The sequence below is a fragment of the Natator depressus genome, chromosome 1 (assembly GCF_965152275.1).
Source record: "Natator depressus isolate rNatDep1 chromosome 1, rNatDep2.hap1, whole genome shotgun sequence".
NCBI classification, from domain to species: Eukaryota; Metazoa; Chordata; order Testudines; family Cheloniidae; genus Natator; species Natator depressus.
Window position 1 is genome coordinate 276,532,822 of NC_134234.1, and position 21,561 is coordinate 276,554,382.

Below are 21,561 nucleotides of genomic sequence, written 5' to 3' on the forward strand. Positions count from 1 at the left end.
GGATCTCAGCAAACTTCTCTTAGTGCATCTATAAGCAGTCATAAGGTACCACAGCATTTTGTGGCTCTACACTGCTCACAATTGCCTTAGCATGAGCATGGTTCTACACCATGTTTCTGTTAGGTAGGGAGGCAATCCGTCCTCCCGCCCCCCCCCACCCCCCATGCTGTTCCAGTTTCAGGCTTTACATAGCTGCTCTCCTGTCAGGGAGTGAGCCTGACACTACACAGTTCAGTTGCAATCTCATTTGGAGTATTTGTGTGTAATGCAGTTCGACAATATTGATTTATTGTCACTGTTGTGTGTCCTTTGAGCTCATGGGAATGGTGATGGGGGTGGAGGAGATGCACTGCTCAATGTGCTGTTAACTTAATATTTTTTTTCTAAAATGTTGAGGGTGGGAATCCCATACCAATCTCAATGTTAATGTCCAAAACTGCTAATTTTCAAAACAATTGTTAGTAACAAATAGATAATCCTTGCACTGAAGAGCTAATGATATTTGATGGGGGGGGGGAATGTTTCATCTCACTATGATTGCTACAAAATCTGAATTAGGTGTATTTGAGATGAAGTTGAAGCAGAGGAGGAGGAAGTTTTTTTCTGTTTAAAATAGCAACTTGACAGTTTTTGTTTTCTATGTACATTTTGTGTAAATTTAGATAACCTTTTAAAAATTTAAAGAATTTATTTGAAATTATTATTGCTTGGTTTGTTTTTTATAACTTTAAGGTTTATTACGATAGCTTTCCTCACTCTAATCTCAAACTATCTCAAAGTTGAAAACTTTTTTCCTTTGAGGTTTTCCAGGGTTTTCATTTTATTAATTGAATATTTTGAAACGTGGGGGCAGAATCTGCACTGAGTTTTAGTCTTCGTTTTTATTTTTTCCAGTAAAGTATCATACATCCACTGTGTGACACTAATCTTCATTTCATTTGAGAAATCCTATATCAGGTCAATAGTTATTTTTGTAGAAGTCTGGCTTTATAAGAACTAAAGATGAATTCCTTTCTCTTTTTGCTTTCAATTGTTTGGGTTTGTTTTGTTTTATTTAAAGTCTTGTGTTCCATCAGAATGAATTATTAGGAAAATGGCTGGTCTTCAGCTTCTAGTGCTATAGCCTATAGCATTTGCCATGTTATAAATGCTAGTGTATTCTGTCTTTAAGAGGAGAACCTCTCATTAGTAAGGCTATGTTTTAGTCATGGGTATTTTTAGTAAAAGTCATGGGCAGTAAACAAAAATTCACAGCCTGTGACCTGTCCATGACTTTTACTCCTAACTAAAACTTGGGTGGGGGGACCGCGGCTGCTGGAGGAGGGTGGCCCGGGACCCCTGCTGGGGCGGGGGGCAGGAGAAAGGGTTGGTGGGGCTGGTAGGCTCCCTACCTGGGACCGATAGGCATGTCCCTGAAGCTCCTAGGGGGAAGGGTGGCCAGGGGAGCTCCGCGTGCTGCTCCTGCCACAAGCGCCAGTTCCGGCAGCTCCCACTGGCTGGGAAGCGCAGCCAGTGAGAGCTTAGGAGCTGCAGGGACATGCTGGTGAAAGCCAGGAAGCATGCCCAAGTAAGTGCCACCCAGCACCCAAACCCTGAGCCCTCTTCCACGCATCCAAACTGCTGCTGCTGGCCCAGGGGCTGCCTGGCTCGGGCAGCTCCTGAACCAGCACTGGCAGCTGCAGAAGTCATGACGGTGACAGAAAGTCACAGAATCCGTGACCTCTGTGACACAGCAGCCTTACTCATTAGTACTAATTAGACAAGATGGGTGAGGTAATATCTTTTATCCTGTGAGTGAAAAAGACAAGCTTTCGAGCTACACAAACTACTGCAAACAGAATCAGACCACTAGATTTGTTTAATGTTAAGAGTGCAACTGAAATGACAAAAGCATGGAAACGTAGAATTAAGGCAGAACATTCAGATTGACATTCCAGTCTTAGCAAATGCTGCTGTGCCAAAAAGAAGGTCCAGTGGTATGTGCTGAAGTGTCAGTCTGGTTTTTCTATTTTAACTCTACATTTCCTTTCATTTCCTTTGTTGGGCTTATACAGGCCTACAAATGTTGCTGAAGACAATTGGGAGTTTTTTGGGGGGGAACTGACTTTTTCTTAACTACAGTAACTCCTCACTTAAAGTCATCCCAGTTAACGTTGTTATGTTGCTGATCAGTTAGGGAGCATGCTCATTTAAAGTTGTGCAATGCTCCCTTATAATGTTTGGCAGCTGCCTGCTTTGACAACTGCTTGCAGGAAGAGCAGCCCGTTGCAGCTAGCTGGTGGGGGCTTGGAAGCAGGGTGGAACGGTAGCCCCCCTATCAGCTCCCCTAAGTTCCCTGTGCAGCAGCTGCCCAGCAGGTTATCAATTGCTGACAGTTCAGCTGTCCCTCCCCCACTGCCATGTGCTGCTCCTGCTCTCTGCCTTGGAGCTGGTACCGGGAGCCTCCTGCTTGCTGTGTGGGGGAGTGGGGAAGAGGGGGAGCTAATGTCAGGGTGTCCCCCTCTCCCTCCTCCTTGCCCCCCCCCGCTTACCCCTTCTCCATATAGAGCAGGGGGAGACACAACAGGGCTCAGGATCGAGAGAGCTGGCCGCAGCTGCTGTCGCAGCTTCCTGATCTTTTTAAAGGCAATGTACTTAGAATGGTGTCCGCATACTTAAAGGGGCAATGGGCATCTCTCTCTCCCCCACACATAGGGTGTGTCTGTCTGCCATGCTGTCTCCTCTCCCTCCATTCATGCTGCCTTGTAGCGTGTGAGGCTACATTAACAGCAAGGTGTTAACCCTTGAGTGCTCTGCTGAGTTCTAGTTCATCATTTAGCAGTAAGGCATTCTTTGGGAAATATCCCATCCTCTAACTTCACCACCTCAACCAAGCTTCACAATTATCATTGCTGTGTCTAGAAATAAATTGTTTGTTTAAAACTTAAATAATACAGTGTTTTTGTCTGGTGAAAAAAATTTCCCTGGAACCTAACCCCCCCATTTACATTGATTCTTATGGGGAAATTGGATTTGCTTAACGTTGTTTCACTTAAAGTCACATTTTTCAGGAACATAACTACAATGTTAAGAAAGGGGTTATTGTACTATTAAAAAAAAAAAAAAATCTTAGTTTCCCAGACTTGATCCCTATATTTAAAGTATTATAGCTTGACCAATGTAGAATCAAAATGCCATGTTAATTTAAACAAAATACATAAATCTTGAACTAATCTTTGAAAATATTAATATTAATACTAATATATAAACTTCATAGATTGCTTCAGTTTTTGTTTGCATAGATATCCAAAATGTAATATAGCTTTTTTTTACAGTTGACTGTGTTGTTTTTAGAGTCTAGATGAATATGATGATGATGAAACAGGACAGAAGGAACGAAAGAGGGAAGATGCTATCACACAGCAGAATACAATGCAGAATGAATCTGCCAGTGCAGACCCAAGTGGCTCATACCTAATACAGGTGAGAACTTAAAATTTTGTTCCGTTTAAAATGTAATTCAGTTGCTAATTCCAGACTTAAATTTGGTTAATCTCATGTTTCTGACTCCTGTTTCAACGCCAACCAAGGCAGTAAACTATTTTGTAAGCAGGAACAAGTTATCAAAACTGGTAGTCCATTGTATTACTTAAAATGTACATTGATTTAGTCATCCTTCATTTTTATCACATTTAAAATGCTCATTAATTGTATTTGTCTTGTTACATTGTTGCCTGATTTTCTTTTATAAGAAAAGGTATATAAGTAGGGCCCTACCAAATTCACGGTCCATTGTAGTCAATTCCACGGTCATAGGATTTTAAAAATTAATAAATTTCATTATTTCAGCTATTTAAATAGCTGAAATATTCATGGTGTTGTAATTGTAAGGGTCCCGACCCAAAAAGGAATTATGTGGGGGAGGGGTTGCAGTACTGCTACCCTTACTTCTGCGCTGCTGCTGATGGGGTGCTGCCTTTAGAGCTGGGCTTCCAGCTAGTAGCTGCTGCTTTCTGGCTGCCCAGCTGTGAAGTCAGCGCAGAAATAAGGGTGGTAATACATGACCCCCCCCCCCAAAATAACCTTTAACCCCCCCCCCCCCGCAACTTCCTTTTGGGTCACAACTCCCAGTCTGAGAAATGGTGGTCTCCCCCATCAAATCTGTATAGTATAGGGTAAAAGCACACAAAAGACGAGCTCTGCACCCACCGGCAGCTTCCCGGCCAACCCTCCCACCCCAGCTCAGCTGCGCCTCTGCTCCATCTCCTTCCCTGAGCGCGCTGCGTCTCCGCTTTTCCCCTGGCTCCCAGCGCTTGCGCTGTGAAACAGCTAGGGGGGAGGAGGGGGAATGCGGTGTGCTTGGGGGGGGAGGCGGGGCTGGGGCGGGGATTTGGGGAGAGGTCCAATGGGGGCGGAGTTGGGGCAGGGACTTTAAGGAAGGGGTTGGAATGGGGGCAGGGCTCGGGGGGCAGGGGCTGTGCTAGCACCCACTGGCACCAGGGAAAGTTGGCGCCTATGGCTTGTCTAGCATCACATAGGAGCTCTCTGTGGCAGATGCAGGGATAGAATTCAGTTCTCCAGGGTATCATTCAACTGCCTTAACCATGAGCTTATCTTTTCGCTTCCTTCAATCCCTTGCCTCTTTCACTGCCTTCCAACTTCTGCAACAAATGAGGCAAGGGTTCTACAGATGAGTCCACTTCACTACATAATCCTTATTCATCCCCCGAGCAAGTCCATTCTGTGTACTGAATGAGGCAGGGATCCAATTTTCTTGTCCCTTTCTGTTCTCCTCCCAGGTGCATTGTCCTAGTTTCTTGTCCAGCCGGTCACAGTTTTATGGAATAGGTCTTGTCGAACAAACCTGATTTCATTTTTAAGGAGGTTAGAGGTTTGGTTGATAAAGGTAACTGCATAGATGTATTCGTCCTAGACTCCTGTAGGGAGCTTAGTGTGGTTAGTATGGTGCAACATGAATTATTCACTGTGAGGGTAGGCCTACATTAAGGATCGGTGTTAAACCCATTATTGTTTGTGATTTGGAATGGACACCTTTATGCAGGAAATTAGGGGGGAGACTTTGTGAAGCATGCTTTTTTGTCAATGACATTATTGTTGATTATGCCACAAAGATAAATACAAACTGGAAATGGACCTAGTACTATGGAAGGGGTGTATTAGATGATTTGTAAGCCATTTTCTTCTGACAAGACCGAATACAAATGATGCTTCTTTGAGAGGGACAATGAGAAGCCAATTAAACTAGATGGTGTAGAGTTAGTCTGTGTGACGTTGCACTCTATATGATTTTATGAAAATATGCTAATGAGTGTGAATATAATGTAACTGGAATATGCTTCATGCAAAAGGTTTCTTGTAAAGGAACATTATAAATCTTTTATAATCTACTGAGTGTGGTCATCCAATTTGTATAAATGTATCATTCTTGTATCTGAAACTAGAAAGATGAAATATAACTCTGAGGTCCTATTGTAATTATGCAAAGTGTGGGCCATTAATAGTGTCTTGGAATCTTGATGGCTCCCATTAACCAGGACAATTGGTTGCAAATGGTTCTGTTTACTTGTAAGTCTTCCTGTATACATGTGTGCTGGCAAGTGGGTAATGAAGTCTTAGTGACATGTGATCATGTCACCTGAACTGGAATCCATCTTTAACCTGGTGCTTTTCCATTTAGAAGGAGGGGTAGGAACCCAGAGAGGGACAAAGGATTCCCGCCTTGTGCAAAGATATATAAGGGGGTGCAACAGAACAAAGAGGGCTGCAGTCATGAGAAATCCCCTAGCTACCACCTGAACTGGAACAAGGACTGTACTAGGGGAAAGGATTGGGCCCAGACTAGGAAGGAGTCTAGTCTGTGAAAGAAGCTTATTGGAGCATCTCTGAGGGTGAGATTTACCTGCATTCAGTTTCTTAAATGTATTGGGCTTAGACTTGTGTGTTTTTTGTTTTATTTTGCTTGGCAGTTTACTTCTGTCTGTTATTACTTGGAATCACTTCAATTTCTACTTTTTATATTTAATAAAATCACTTTTGTTTATTAATTAACCCAGAGTAAGCGATTAATACCTGGGGAAGCAAATAGCTGTGCATATCTCTCTATCAGTGTAATAGAGGGCGGACAATATGAGTTTACCTTGTATAAGCTTTATACAAAGTAAAATTGATTTATTTGGGGTTTGGATCCCGTTGGGAGCTGGGTATCTGGGTGCTAGAGACAGGAGCGCTTTTTAAGCCATTTTCAGTTAAGTCTGCAGCTTTTGGGGGACGTGGTTCAGACCTGGGTCTGTTTTTTTTTTTTTTTTTTTCCAGCAGGCTAGCATGTCTGGCTCAACAAGACAGGGTACTGAAGTCCCAAGCTACCAGGGAAAACTGGCTCAGAGGCAGTCTCAGCACATCAGATGGTAGTCCCAAGAGGGTTTCTGTGACCCAATCCGTCACACTATGCAACAATTTAAATTCATTAGTTCAGTGTTGAGCCATGATAGGAATATGAATGCAGATGTTAGGAGCCTCATGAAGAGTGATTGGTGTAAGTCCAGGGAGTTAATGGAAATTGTCTGTGATAAGAATATGCTGGGTAGACTACCAAGCAAAGCATATTAAGAATACTGTTAGTCCAGACATGACATGAGAGTCTGAATGTTGGCCAATGAGGAGGAGAGAATTATTACTTCACACTGCCAAAATGAGAATGCCAGGTGCATGCTGGGTTAGACTAGAGGTGGTGGTCTACACAGTGAAATCATATGAGCCTTGCAACAGGTAGCCTCCATCGCCAAAAAGCTGAGGGAGTATTGGCTGAGATTAATATGTGATGACAAGATGTGGGATATGTTTGTCAGGGAGTACGAGAGAGTAATAATCACAGGATGACGACCACAAGGAAGTCCTAGCAAAAAAGTGGGTCGAGATGCTGAAGGAAAACCTGAGGAAGGTTGCTGTCAGCTTGGAAGAAACACTTGAGAAGAATGGTTGGAGGCGAAGAACAAGAGCCACTGACCCAGACTGATGGGGTAAGGTGAAGAAGCAGCACTGTACTACATTCAGATTGCTTTAAAAGAAAAAATCCCAAAACAATATCCGTGAAATACATATTAAATAGATGAAGAACTAGCTAACCCGCAGACCTCGAAAAAGTAGTTGTTGATAGGGAGTCATCGAATAGGGGTATTCCCAGTGGGATTCTTCAAGGATTAGTACTGATCCCAATACTATTCAGTATCTTCAATGATTTGGAAGCAAATATAAAATCACTGGTGAATAAATTTGCAGATGACACGCAAATTGGCAGAGTAATTTAATAATAAGTCATACAAAGCAATCTGGATTGTTTGGTAATATGGACCTGCTCATTTGAACAAAATGAGTTTTTAATACTGCCAAATGCAAACTTTCATACAGCTAGGAACAAGAATTGAAACCCCGACCTGCAGAATGTCGGACTGTATCTTGGAAAGCAGTGATTCTGAAAATGTCGGACTGTATCTTGGAAAGCAGTGATTCTGAAAAAGATTTTGAGGGTCATAGTGAACAAACAACTGAACATGAACTTCCAGTGTGACACTGACTGAAATAGCTAATGTGATCTATGGATGTGTAGACAGGGAAGTAGTCGGTAGGAATAAGGAGGAGGAGGAGATGATGATGATGATGATGATGATATCTGTATACAACATTGGTGAGGCTGATACTGGAATACTGCATTTGGGTGTGGTGGTAACATTTTAAAAAATGTTGAAAATTTGGAGATGGGCCAGAAAACCACCACTAAGCTAATTTGAGAGCTGGAAAAATGCCTTACAGTGAAAGACTTGGAGCTCAGTCTGTTTTAATTTATAAAAAAGAAGATTGAGAAATGAGTTGATTGTGGTGTATAAGTGCATTCAAAATACTAGAAATTTAAAGTGCTCTTTAATCTAGCGGAAAAATCATAATAACGGCTGAAGTCATAACCAGACAACTTGAAGTTGGAAATAAGGCACGCTTTTAACAGTGATGTATGTTTGTTAATTACTGGAACAAGCTACCAACGAAAGTGGTGGACTCTGCAGCTCTTGGGTATCTTAAATTCAAGACTGAATGTCTTTCTGGAAAACATGCTTTAGTCAAACACAAGTTATTGAGCTAAATACAGGGGTAATTGTGTGAAATTTAATGGTCTGCGATGTACAGGAGGCTAGACTAAATGATCTTGGGTTTCCTTCTAGCCTTAAAGTTTATGAATATTTATTTGTATTGCAGAAGTGGCTAGGAACCCCAGTCATGAACTGTACAAGATTTGTACAAGACTTATGCTTCAAAGATCTTGCAGTCGAAATATAAGGTGAAACAAGTGGATACAGAGAGACGGGGGCACCAAGATACAGCAGGACACTTGCAGCCTGACTCTCTTTTCTGGCAGTCGTGGACCGAAATGTACACCAGATTTCTACTGCAGTACTTAAAAGTCATTTTTCCAGAAGCTGCCAAAGGTGTGCCTATGGCCATTAAAAGGAGGAAGCATTGAGCCAGTTGGAGACTAGGCATCAGACTTTACAAAAGAAATTCATTAAATTCAAGTGAAACCTAATGGGTTTACAAAATTAGAATATTTTATTAAATGACCATGTTGAAAACAGAAATGCCCATCAAACATGCAAATAGCAAAAGCTGCCAATTTATCAAAACTGGGGAACCGTAGATTGCATCTGTCTTAGATGCCATTAACTTATGTTGGAATCTGCTACTGAGAGTCAAGTTGAAACAATTCCGAGTAACGCAATCAGCCTGTGTATTCCTGACCATATCTGCAGATGTTCAGGAGGGCCAGTACTTCTCAATGCAACTGGATAAAACTACAGATGTGGAGTCTTCTGCTCAACTTCTAACATTTGTGCAATCTGAGTTGGAAGAATCCATACATAAATTTTGCTGTCCACTGACCGGACATGCTGCCTAAAACGGGGAGGGAGCGGGGTATCTTTTAATCTTTCCAACAGCTAACTCTCTTGTTGCTTGGTTGGATTTGCGTCATTGAACAGGTGTCTGCACAGATGATGCCCAGGCTATGATAGGGAAAGCAAAGGGGCCATCCATTCTATTGAACAGCTTTAGCAGTAGAGATGACAATGGAACTGCAAAAGATACTTAATGAGACTGTAAAATTTGTGAAATGTATTAAACGTAAGCCCACAAATGCATGTCTCCTCTCTCTTTTCTGCAAAGAAATGGGCTGTCAGCATTGGAAACTTCTTTTCCACATAGAAGTTTATTGGCCCTTGTGTAACAAAGTTTTGAATCTCTTGTTCAAGCTCAGATTAGATGCGAGGATTTTCTGTGCTGAATGTGGTTCTGTCCTTGCTGAATATCTCACAGTTCAGCTTGGGCTTGCTCTGAATGCTTCTCTCCAGGGGCAAAAACATGACATGCATTCTCTTCCTGGGCATTGAGACACACAGGAGGTCATAGCTGTTGTCAGGGAGTCTCAGCCATTTTGCCCTTCCCATATAGCTAAATGAGGAGAGGGAAGGGGTGAGAGCTTAGGGCATTCATGGTATTCAAAAGATTAAGGAACAGGGTACGTCTTCACTGCCTGCTGGATCGGCGGGTAGTGATCGATCTATCGGGGATTGATTTATCGCGTCTATCTAGACACGATAAATCGATCCCCAAATAGATGCCTGTATTCCACCTCGGCAGTAGGAGTAAGTGGAGTCGACGGGGGAGCTGCCACGGTCGACTTGCCACTGTGAGGATGGCCAGGTAAGTTGAACTAAGATACTTTGACTTCAGCTACGTGAATAGCATAGCTGAAGTTGCGTATCTTAGTTTGAAAACACCCCCCCTCCACCCCCCAGTGTAGCCCAGGCCTAAAAGGAGCTCCAATAGATCCCTGCTCTTGAGTTGTGCTTCTAGCACAAACTGGGGGAGGGGAGGGAGTCTTCTATATCTTAAAAGCTCTAAAGCTAGAGGCTCTATGAGAAGACGTGGCTCACTTTCCTTTTATTGCAGTCGTGCTTATTGTCTTTTCAATAAGTGTTTGTGTGGTGTATAATATGCGGCCCATAGGCACAACTGTAATTAGAAACAGTATGCAACAATCTAGTGCCTCAACTATCAGTTAATTTCTTCTTCTGAACATGGAGGGGCTTCTTGGGGGTTCCTGCATGGATCTCGGATGTTGCTGCAACAATGATGGAATCTCCAAGAAAATTATCCCTTGTTCATCATACCCTTTTTCCAATGTCTCTATAGTTATCCTCTTCTGGAGGGAAGCTTATAACCTATAAAATTCTCCTGCAATTGCACACACCTTGAAAGTCTCATGCATTATTTCACTTGGTAAGCTTCAAAGGAAGAAGACCAATTGAGGCAGTTAAACGTCCTACCTTTTGGTTGATGGTGTCAGTGCTGCTTACATCAGTATAAGTTTAATGTGCTAGGCTCCAAAGTTTCCTGCCTTCTCAGCATCCAGATGTGTGTGATACCCTGGTGCTATGATGAAGCATTGACTCACTCAGTGTACTGCCTTGGAATAGACTTGAAGTATATACTTAATCTCCCCAGAAGTACATAGCTCTGCACAGAAAGGAGCCCTCTGAAGTCTTGAGACACTTTCCCATTTACTCACGGCGTCTGGAAGCTAAACTACCACGGACTGCAGCCTCCATAGTGTCCATGCCAGTTGTTATCCTTGAGGAGGACATACAGGATATCTTGCTATCCTGTTTCCATAGCTCGGTGTTATCTGCTTCAAAGACGTGTGTACTTCATCGCAATAGCCAAAGCTTGGTTCCAATACAGAATTCCCTTGGAGATCTTAGCATCCAGAGTGAAGAATTTAAACTTTTTTTCTGTCAGTGTACAGTGTACTGTCGTGTATATGATTACATTGGTGTATCTGGGTTGATGCCTGCTGTCAAAGTATCACTTCAACTTCTAGAATCAACACAACATTCCACATAGCCATTACCTGGTCATCCTGCTCACAAAAGTCATTCCATTTAATGTTGAAACCATTTGACACTCTGAAAGGAATTCTCTTAACGACTTGGAGATGTCAGGAGTAAGGCCCTACAGCTGCGCCTGCTCAGTCTCCAATAGCCTAACAAGTCAGCTAGGCTGCCTGATGGACTGTGCTGTCTGACTAGCTGAGGAAGCTAACAGGCCGGTTAAGCCCAGCGGTAGCTTGCTGGCCGCTCAGCGCCCACAGCCGCAGATTCTCTGCCTCCCTGTGCTCGCCTCTCTCCAAGCCCTGCTTCTGCCTCATATATGCTGGAACTAGGGGTGCAGCGAGTGCTGCCGCACCCCCTGACTTGAAGCAGTAATAACGACCCAAATACATGGCTTCCACCTTTAGCAACCTCACTATAAAAATTGTTTCAGCACCACTGTTCTGTCCTGCCTCCAGCCTTAGATCCTACTCTGCACCTTGCCTTACTCCAGCCTAGACCTTGCCCTGCATCAGACCTTATACCGGTCCTGTTCCAGTCTTGCTCCTGCCTCAGAGCCAGTCTTGCTTCTGCCTTCCCTGAGTCCAGTTCTGACCCTCTGCCTTGTTCCTGAATGCTGGCATTCTGACTCCTGCTCTGCACCTGAGGCCAGGCTGCCCATGACCCAGTTCCCCGACAAGATGTCTCCTTTTTGAGTATAGGATGAAAGTGCTTGACTAATCCTGTGCCAACTGGTGACCGAACATCTAGCATTATTTCTGAAGTCCCCAACAGGGCAGTTAGAAAGCACTTAATGCCTAAGGATTCTGCTGGATTTTGTTCCTCATGGTTTGTGAACTTCTGTATAATGTTGTTGGTTGTGTTGTGTTGTGCCCATTTGATGGGGGGAAAACAATGCACCTAAGTACAAGAGAACCATTGTTTGAGAGCCTTAACTCTGACTTTTTTCTGACTGGTTCTAAATTGGAACATTCCATTATTATAGTTCGAGGTACTTCTACAAAAGAGCAGCAGCGCATTGCCATTCTAATTGTTTAAATATCTTGACGTGAATAAAGTGTGATCCAATGTGTACAAATTATTTGAAAGTAGCTATGTATCACTAATGCTACAAGGCTATAAATGTTTAATAGAGGTACCATATGAGCTATATGGAAAGCAGTAAATAAAACTAATTTTTAGGGTCTAGTCACTTGTAACCGTGCCTCAGTGGGCCACAACTGAGAGTGCCAAATTCAGGACAAACCCCTGAGAAATAGGGCAGATACACCTGAAGACTGGTGGCTAATCCCCCATAGGATATACCAAACCAGCAACAAAAGTAAACTTCTGCTTTACCACACTGGCTAAGAAGTTATCAAAGCAGTTTCCTTAGGCATTCCAGACCTTGTGTTACTACTGAAAACACTACACTTAGGTAATTGGTTTTTTAAAATCAGTCTCTTCAAATAAAAGGTTCTTCTTATCCCAAAGGACCAGCCACACACCCAGGTCAATATATAACTTAGATCTTACCCAAAAATCATGTTGATGCCATTCCTTTAGTATCTAAAATGTAAAGGTTTATTCATAAAAAGAAAGAAAGATGAGAGTTAAAGTTGGTTAAAGGAATCAAATACATACAGTAATTGCAAAGTTCTTGGTTCAGGCTTGTAGCAGTGATGGAATAAACTGCTGTCTTAAGTCAAGTCTCTGGTAGCTTCCAAATCATTGGAAGGACCTCAGTCCCTTGGTTAGAATGCTCCCACTAGTATACGTCCGTAGTCCAGAGGTTTGAGCAGGAAAGAGGAAAAATGGATGGGTTTCCAGGGCCCTTTATATCTTCTGCCATGTGGAGGGAAACCTATTGTTTCAAACAAAGCCCTCAGCACAGCTAGTGGAAAATGGGAGTTTGGAGTCATGTGGGTAAGGCACCTGTGCATGCCTGATTTTTGCTTAGTCATAGTAGGAAGTCATTACCTATACTTCAGGTGGAATGGCCACAGAAAAGTCCATTCTGTGTAGATGGGCGTCTCCCATGGTCCATTGTGAGTTAAGTGTCCCTTGATGAGCCACTTAATTAGAATAGTCCCTTCAAGATGTGCTGGCTAACTACCTTGTGGGTGTTACCCCAGGAGTAAACATTTGAAATACAGGTATAGAGCCAATACTCATAACTTCAAATACAAAAATGATACATGCATACAGATAGCATAATAATAACCAGCAGATCATAACCTTTTTATAGACACCTTACATACCACATTTTTTACCAGATTTGTTGCAAATATAGAACAGTGGTTGCAACAATGATCTATATGGTCATATTTTAATCAGATAATGTGACATCACTCTAATTGTATGAAAAAACTGTTATGTATTACATGAGTTCCCACTAGTAAATAGAGCTGAAAACTTGCCTGATGTCAGAGTGTTGAGAGTTCTGTTGCCAAAGAATATGCTGCCAGGTAAGCTGTATGACACTGTACTGTTGTAAAAAAGTGTTGGTAAACACTAAATTAGGCAGACAGACAGTACACTGTTGTTATACAATGTATTTTGAAAGCGGCCCTATTACCTTAAAATAAATAATGGTGAAATTCATATCTACTTGACCATTCCAGTTTAAGGACCAAATTGTGCTCTTAGATATGTGTTCGGTTTCCACTAAAGTAAATGGGAGCCCTGCGTATGTGTTCAGGTGTGCATTAATACTTTATAACAATATTTTCCTAATGCAGAAATGAAAACTTGCCTATCCAAAAAAAAAGTGTAGTACTACATAGTTTGTCCAAATGTAATCAAAACAATTGTGTATCATGATCAGAGACTTCTCTAAGGACCCAAATCATAAGGAGAGACATTATACAATGTGCAAAAGGTAATATGCAAGTGATATGGGATTTGTATCCAAACACCGTGAGCAAGTAGAATGTACATAGTGTTGATGACTTAAATACAGATGGACAGCTTTCTACAGGGAAGAGAAAGTGAAGTAATTCATAAGTGAGCCTGAAGAGAAACTTTGAGGCTTTCACACAGACTAGTCATGGTATTTATTACAATTAAACTCTCTGCAGCACCCCAGAGTAACTTAAAAACAAACCAAAACCAAAAAAAAAAACCCTATCTCAGGACTAACATCCTTTCAGTACGGTATTTACTTTAAGGATACTTTTGCTAAAGGAAGTATTAATGGCAAAAGGTCAAGAACAAATTCAGATTTTGAGATTTCATGGTGTGTGTATTTTATAAATTCTGTATGTTGTGAATATTAACAGGTAGACCTACTATAACATGTTTGGACATAATCTTAAGACTGGTAGTATTTATAAAAAGCTCCATTTATTAAATAGGGAGTCAGTACTGGAAAGAACAGGAAATTACTTTTGCTTTTGGAAGATCTATCACTCTGCTTCCAAAAGTAATCAGTTGTGAATTTGTACATTGGAACTTTTAAGTAGAATGTAGACATAGATCAATTGTGCAAGTAATGCAAATTTTCTCTCAAAATGACAGAGATGATGACCTGGGTGGCTCAAGGTATTGGAGATGAGATGCACAAGGATTTTCAGTTCTGTATTCACAGTTTGAATTTAGCATGTGATGGAAGTTACAGAAAATTTTCTGATCTTTCAGTGTTCTACATGAAATAAACTACTAGTCTGTCAACTTTCTAATGGCCAGGAATTCACATCACTATATCACTACCACTTCTGCTTCCATCACCACAATTGGCATCTCGTGCCAGACTGGCAGTACCAGAATGACAATATTTATCTGAAACACCCTATCCTGTAAAGCAGGTTCTGTTCCTCATGGGGAAGGAGTTTAGGTGAAACATAGTGTGGAGGGAATGATGGCATGCTACTGCCCAGGCTATACTTGTTTTGCATATATACCGGTGGTGGTAGTGGGATGTGGATGCATCCATTAGAAACATGACAGACCACTAACTTATAGGTCTGGTATCACCACTTATAGGAAAGTGTGAGGCAACTTTAAGACCCTCTTACCAGTTGCTTATAACTTTGTCAATCTTTAATGGTTTGGGCTCTAATTCTACACGCTGATGTCTGACTTAGAGTGGGTTATTTTTGGAAAATCTCTGTCAAAACAGTTCAGTCATTTTCAATAATAAGACTAGGGCCAAAAGTACATTGTTTTGCCCATGTTAAAAAATTAATTTGGCATCTCTTTTCTTTCAAAAGTTCTAGTGCACTGATGTCTTTGAGCAGGGACTTAAATTTGTCAGGGGAATAGCCTTTGTGACAGGAATGTGCCTTTTTCCATCTCTTTGAAAATCCTCCCAAACTCGATAAGTTTTTCTAAATATTTGAAAAATGATAATTTGCACATGCTCAGTTAGATTTAATTGCTTTTTATTAGCTAAATTCCCCCAAATTCTGTCCGTACTGAGCATTGCTCAGGAAGGGACTGAGCAGGACTTTTCCTGCAATTGCTGCTGTGTCGGGGCACCTGAACTGACAGCAGGGAACCTGTTGGCCCTGTTCATTTAATGACACCTTCTGGGCCCAAGCAGCATGTAAGAAGAAGCTGCCTGATTTGTATGCAGAGGGACAAGAGCCAGGCTGCTGGGAGAGGAGATTAGGACTGGAGACTGGCAAAGAGTGTGGGAGGCGAAACACTGGTCTGGCTGGGCAAGGAGACTGGGAGCCAGTAAATGCAGGATGGGGGGCTGAGATCAGATAAGAAGTCAGGGTGCTGGAAGAGAGCTAGAACTTGCTGAGCAAAAGAGCCTGGGACAAGAAGCATGGGGAGAGGAGTGGGTGTCAGATTGGAGGGGCAGCCCATGGCAGGCAGAAGAGGGGCTGAGACCATGGAAGATGGGTAAAGGAGGGAAAGAGAGGTGGATCAGATGAGAAATTAGGGTGCAGATGAGATTGCTGGGCAAGGCAATTGAGACTGGGAACCAGTGAGGTAGAGGGAAGATAGATCTGGTGAGGAGCTGGGATGGTGGGGAATTTGATCTCTGGCTGGGCAAGGAATATGATGAGGAGAAGATGGGGATGAAGGCTAACTGGAAGTAGCTTGTCAAGGAGACTGAAACTGGGATGAGAAGCCTGAGAAGTGGACAAGGAGAATGGCTAGGTGAGACTCAGACAAGGAACCAGCACTGGGGAAGAGACTGGGTTAGGATAGAAGGGGTCAAGCTGGTGGGGAAACGGACAGAAGGGTCTGTGACCACTAGAACATATTCTCCCTAGGGCCTGGAACAGAGCCCAGATTTCTCGGGTCTGACCATCTCTCTTCTGCGAGCAAATATCTGTGAAATCCACTGGCTAAGTGTCCCTCTCCCTTTAATACTGGTCCGCATAATTAATGGATGACAGCCCACTCTATCAGATACTCCATTAGTGCAAGTGTCAGAGGTCTGTGCACTTGGTGTCATATATACTTTTCATATTTAAATGTGACCTGTAGTTTAAGAGAAATCACATAGACCTCTATTTTGGCAGAAGAAAACTTATATGTAATTTATAGCAAGTTGTATATGTAACCATTGAGAGAGTTTAATCTCTGCTGGAAAGTTTGATGCGAACTCAGTATTTTAACATTTGTTAGAATAGATTGAACTACTGATGATAGACAAATTTTCATTTTCTTTTTTTTAAGTAACATATTTTCATCATCTGTGTTCAATAAAATGTACTTTTAGTACATCAGTGGTTTAAATTTAGATAGTTTTGTTCCACAAATGCATTTCAGTGCTACTAACAAAACATTAAACTTACCCATGAAGTCTTTTATAATTGATTACGAGTTCTTGTAGAAATATAATCATAGGAACTACATAAAAATAACACTGGACCAACTTAAACTTCCAAGAACTGGGCATGTCATAGTAGAGGCTTCTTACTTAATCTCTAAGGCTTTTGCGCCCTTTAATTCTAGGGGTCTTAGTGCAGCGTGTGCTTTCATGTACCTTGAATAATTGTAAAGACAGAATGAGATGCAATAAGTCTGGATTTCTTTTCTTTAGCTTCTCTAAATTCAATTAAAATGTATTCATTAAGAAATTTTTGTTCAGTTTTTTGTGGTTTTCCCATTTACAGATGGATGCAGCTGAGATGAATATCTATTTACAGGGTCACGCAAGTGCTAAATGTCATACTTCCTAACTCTGCATTAGTAGCCTGAACTATTACTTTTTCTTTCACCCTCAGGTTCATGAAGTTGTTTTCCTGTCTTGTTTTCCTCTTTAGCCCATGCTGTACCAGCTGGAACTTTTGTATTGGCACGAGCAATAGAAAGCACCATAACTCAAGCCATTTTTTTTTTTAATTTGGTAGGCAGATGCCCTCAATTGAAGAAGCAGATGTCTTTGCCAGTTCCTCCATGTGCATTCCTCTGCTGACCAGCATCACTTTTTGTCGTCTCTGGAATGAACATAAGACTGCTGGTTTGCAGCCAGGTCTTTTTCTCTCAAACAACTAGGGAGAACAAGAAAAGAAATTTTTGTTAATCTGTTTTAAAAAAAAAAAAAAAGTGCAGTGCTGAATGCTGTTGCAGCTCCTTACAATCTTCCCTTACGGTTTCATATAAACATTGAGCAGGAGTGGTGATGGGATAGAGTGCTGTGACATTACTCAGCTGAGACATCTCTGGGAAGGGAGAACTGCTACCTTGCACTATAAATTGTAAAGGTTTGAAAGGAACAAGTGAAGCCCCTTTAAACTGGCAGGTCCACTCCTCCCAGGTCCTCTGATATAGTAAGTTGCATCATATGACTGATGTCAAAGGCTGCTGATACTAGTAGTATGGATGTCTGGCATCTGTCCGCTACCCCTAAACTAGAGAGCACTCTAGTTAATGCTGTTTTCATGCCAGAACCAAGTTTGAAAGTTTGGCTTACAAGGCTCCAAGAAAATCGGAGGGTGTCATTACTGGATATGGCTTTCTCAGTCACCTCCATCGTTTCTTTGTAGTACTGGCAAGGTGATTGTTTTTCAGCATTGGGTTTTTGAGCAAGGTCTGAACCACAGAACGTTTAAGATCTCATGAGAGCTTGCTTTTCCTGAGAAAGGTATTCATTATATCACTCAATCTTCACTGGCTTTACTTATCCAAGAGAGCAGATCCATGTAACTGGTAGTCAAGCAAAGTTCATTCCATCAGGAATCTCCAAGAACTATTTTCATGCAAATTGTGACATGAGCTTGAAGGCAGGTTACATTGCAATGATGTGGGCCATGTGAGTATCTAGATGGACGTGGTAGACCTGAACAAGGCTTGGCATGTGGTGGACTCCTGTCAAATATTTTCACACATGTCTAATTGAGTAAAATAGATTCCTTTTCTATCTTGCAGAAAACATAGGCAAAAAAATATTTTGCTATAGAAACTGGTTTCTATACCAGATTCCCAAACCTTTTCATAGTGTGTATCATAATATTGTCCTTCCTACTTACAGTTGCATAACATCATGGTGGCAAAAACAGCAATTACTTACATGAAAAATGTTGATATATTTTTACTGCCACGTGTCTGCTTTTGGGGAGAAAAAAGCAAATTACACTTCATTTTCCTGCTGCTCTTCATTTAGTCTCCTTCCATCTTTTCTGTTCCTTGCTCTTTTCTATACAAGCTTCTCTGTTTCCTGATTGTCACCACCTGCCCTATTGCTTGGCTGCCTTCTTTACTGGATGTGGTGGCCAGCTATTTGGTCCTTTTTTTATTCCTGTTCCCTTGGACGTGCTCCTCATCTGTCCCCTGGTAGCACCATTTTCAGGGAAGCTCACACAGGACTGTCTGGCAGTGGGAGCTTAACCTGACATCAGGCTGCTGTGTTTTGGGTCCCACTCAGTGAACCAGTAGCTTCCCTTACACTGGGCAGGCTGCGGCACACACTCTCCACATTGGCTTCCAGGAACGCTTTCTGGGAATGAGGTCCCTGTCTGGTACCCCTTCATGAAAATGGGACCACACAGATCAGGTTGCTGACTCCTCAGTAGCTTAGCACACCCTCTCCCTCAGTTCCACCTTGTGGGTACTTTGAGTTTACCGTTTAACTCTTCAGGGGCATGTGATGGGTGACGGAAACAGACAAGGTAAGCTTTGCAAAGCGTTCTAAACACAAATTACTCTTCACTTGTTTAAGGGAAAAATGTACACTCTTGTCCCTGCCTTAGTTTCCTCATTACTTTTGGATGGTTGTCTGGGCTTATGTCAGATTCCTCTGTAGAGTCCAGGATTCTCCTTCGAATGCTGGTCCCTATGGGTGTTCCACTGTGCATTAGTGTCTACCATGTCCTGCTCTAAACCAAGGACATAATGGGTAGTGCAGACCAGCCATCTCTCCTTCTCAGTTCCTTCTTACCACCAGATGGTCTGAGACAGAACTTCTTTAGTGTCACTGAAGCTTATTCAGCAGCATTCCTGTAAATATCATATGTTTTTATCACTTTTAGAACAACTTAGTGTCATTTTTAATGTGTATTAGCTTGTTAAGGCTTGGGTGGGGGGAGGATATTCCCCATGGTGGTATGCCCAAAATCCCAGGCTTTAAAAGCGGTCTCTCCAGTTCCCACTCCTTTATGAGCCAAACAAAACAGGCACAGGAGAACAGACTTAGAAAACACCTTGTGGAGTGTGCAGCGAGGCTGCAGTCTGACAGAGGCCAAGCAGACCCTCTCTCCTCCCCCCCGGTATAGCGGCCAAAAGAAGGAGTGCGTTGTCCAGTTGAACATTAGATGTAGGGGTAGGCAGGAGCAGACAGACTCCTTCTCCAGTGCTCTGCACAAGAGCAGAAAGCCTTCTTGTATGCCTTCTGAGGGAATCCCATTGAAATGGTCTTCCAAGAGGACCTCTTCCCTGATGCCTTCCAAGTTGGGAGAAGCACTTAGATCCTCAGAAAATTGCAAAGAGCCTGCAGTGGATCCACCGGCTCAGAAGAGAAAGACTATACCAACAGTATGGGTGGGGTCAGGATCATTACCAGCACCAACTAAACATAAGCATCTCCTGCAGTTGATTGACACCAGCAAGAGACAAGCATCCAATGGCTCTTCTGTGGGTCAGCAAGGAAGTAAAGCCCCCTGCTACATTGGTCTGCAGGGTGCATACAAACATTCCACATGTAAGGACAGCTTTACAAGTCTAGAGGACTATATTATCTTTCCTGACCCAGAGTCTCCTCCTGCTTTACACCTCATCTTCATGAGAGAGATTTTGACTTCATTGGTACCAGGATGGAGCAACCAGAGGAGCCACTCTCCAATCCCTTCTACTAGCTGCAAAACGTCCTTGTTCATGGTTCCAGTGGTCTCACCATGATAAATGGATCCCATGTTCTCATCCTCAGAGTTAGATGCTGAGGAAGAGCTATATCCTTCCCTTCTCAAAGATGAGAATAACCCAGATAGGGGGTCTGGAACCCCTGGGCCCACTTCTCAATTGCCTAGGCAGGTTTACCCTATCCAGGACTGGTGGTACACCGTGCCTTGGGGACTTCCCTTTACCGAAGTACAAACCATCACACTGACCTTACTGGAGACTGTGTGGGACATATGCGCACAGTACCCTGAGCTAGTTCAATCACACCTCGATTGATGCCAACCATCTCCACCAGGAGAAGAAACCATTTTCTCTTCTCTGCCAACAGAAGAAAAGGAATTGGAATCGGATCCACTGATACTGCCAGTCCAGACAGCAGCAGCAGCATTGTGGCCAGGCGAGGCTATGGCACCATCTTCTCCACCTGATGTTTTGAGCAGTTTCCAGACTTACTGAAAAGAATAGTTGACGCTCTGCAAGTACCATTAGAGTAGGTACAAGAAATTCATGAACGCTGTGACATCCTGCGAAGCACAGAGCCAAGAAAGGTTGTGCTCCCAATCAACAAAGCCACTGTGGAGCCGACAAAGCTCATTTGGCACATTTTGGTCATCTGAGCCCCCTACTTCCAAAAGACTCAAGAAAATGTATTGTGTGCAAGGTAAGGGAGCAGAATTTCTATTAACGCACCCAGCCCCAAAATCCTTAGTCTTCAGACTGCGAGTAAAAGGAGCAGACAACACCAGGCAAGATGGAGGAGGGAAAGCTGATAGCCAGATCATCCCTGCAATCTTCTGTAGATGTAGCCAACACAGCTTCACAAGCCATGGCTACAGCTATAAGGATTATACACAGTGCATTGTGGCTTCACTCTTTGGGGTTCCCTTGAAGTACAATCGACAGTGGTATATTTGTCCTTCAAAGGTAGGAATCTTTTCAGTGACAAAAGAGACAAATCCTTGCTCTTGAACTCAAGGGCAGTACTCTGCTCCCTGGGGATCTGCACTCTGGCACCAAAGTGGAAGCACCACAAAACTCTATCCTGTAGACCTCATACAGTACCCTAATGTTTTTACCACCAAAGGGCATCTGAACCTCCCTGAAAGAGACACAAGCTGCAGCATGCTAAACAGAATACTCTTCCTTCATCTTTCTGTTCTTAACCGTCAGTCAAGAAATAATTCTGATGGGAGCTTCCAGAATTGTGAACAAACCCAGATGCTACTTCCATCAAACAAGTCTCCACTGATCTCAGTTTGGAGATTGCCTAGCTTTTCAGGCCATGACAGAAGACAGATGGGTCCTCTGTATAGTACAATCAGGTTATACCATCAAGTTCTCATTCCTTTTC

General features: G+C 42.5%; 1 protein-coding gene across 1 annotated transcript in view; it reads left to right on the plus strand.

Annotated features, from left to right (window-relative positions):
• PAWR (pro-apoptotic WT1 regulator) overlaps window positions 1-21,561 on the plus strand; it is a 145,728-nt gene that overhangs the window by 78,917 nt on the left and 45,250 nt on the right. The window contains exon 3 of the mRNA XM_074941988.1: window positions 3,334-3,462. Coding sequence (XP_074798089.1) covers window positions 3,334-3,462 — 129 coding nt within the window. The remainder of the gene's footprint in view (window positions 1-3,333; window positions 3,463-21,561) is intronic.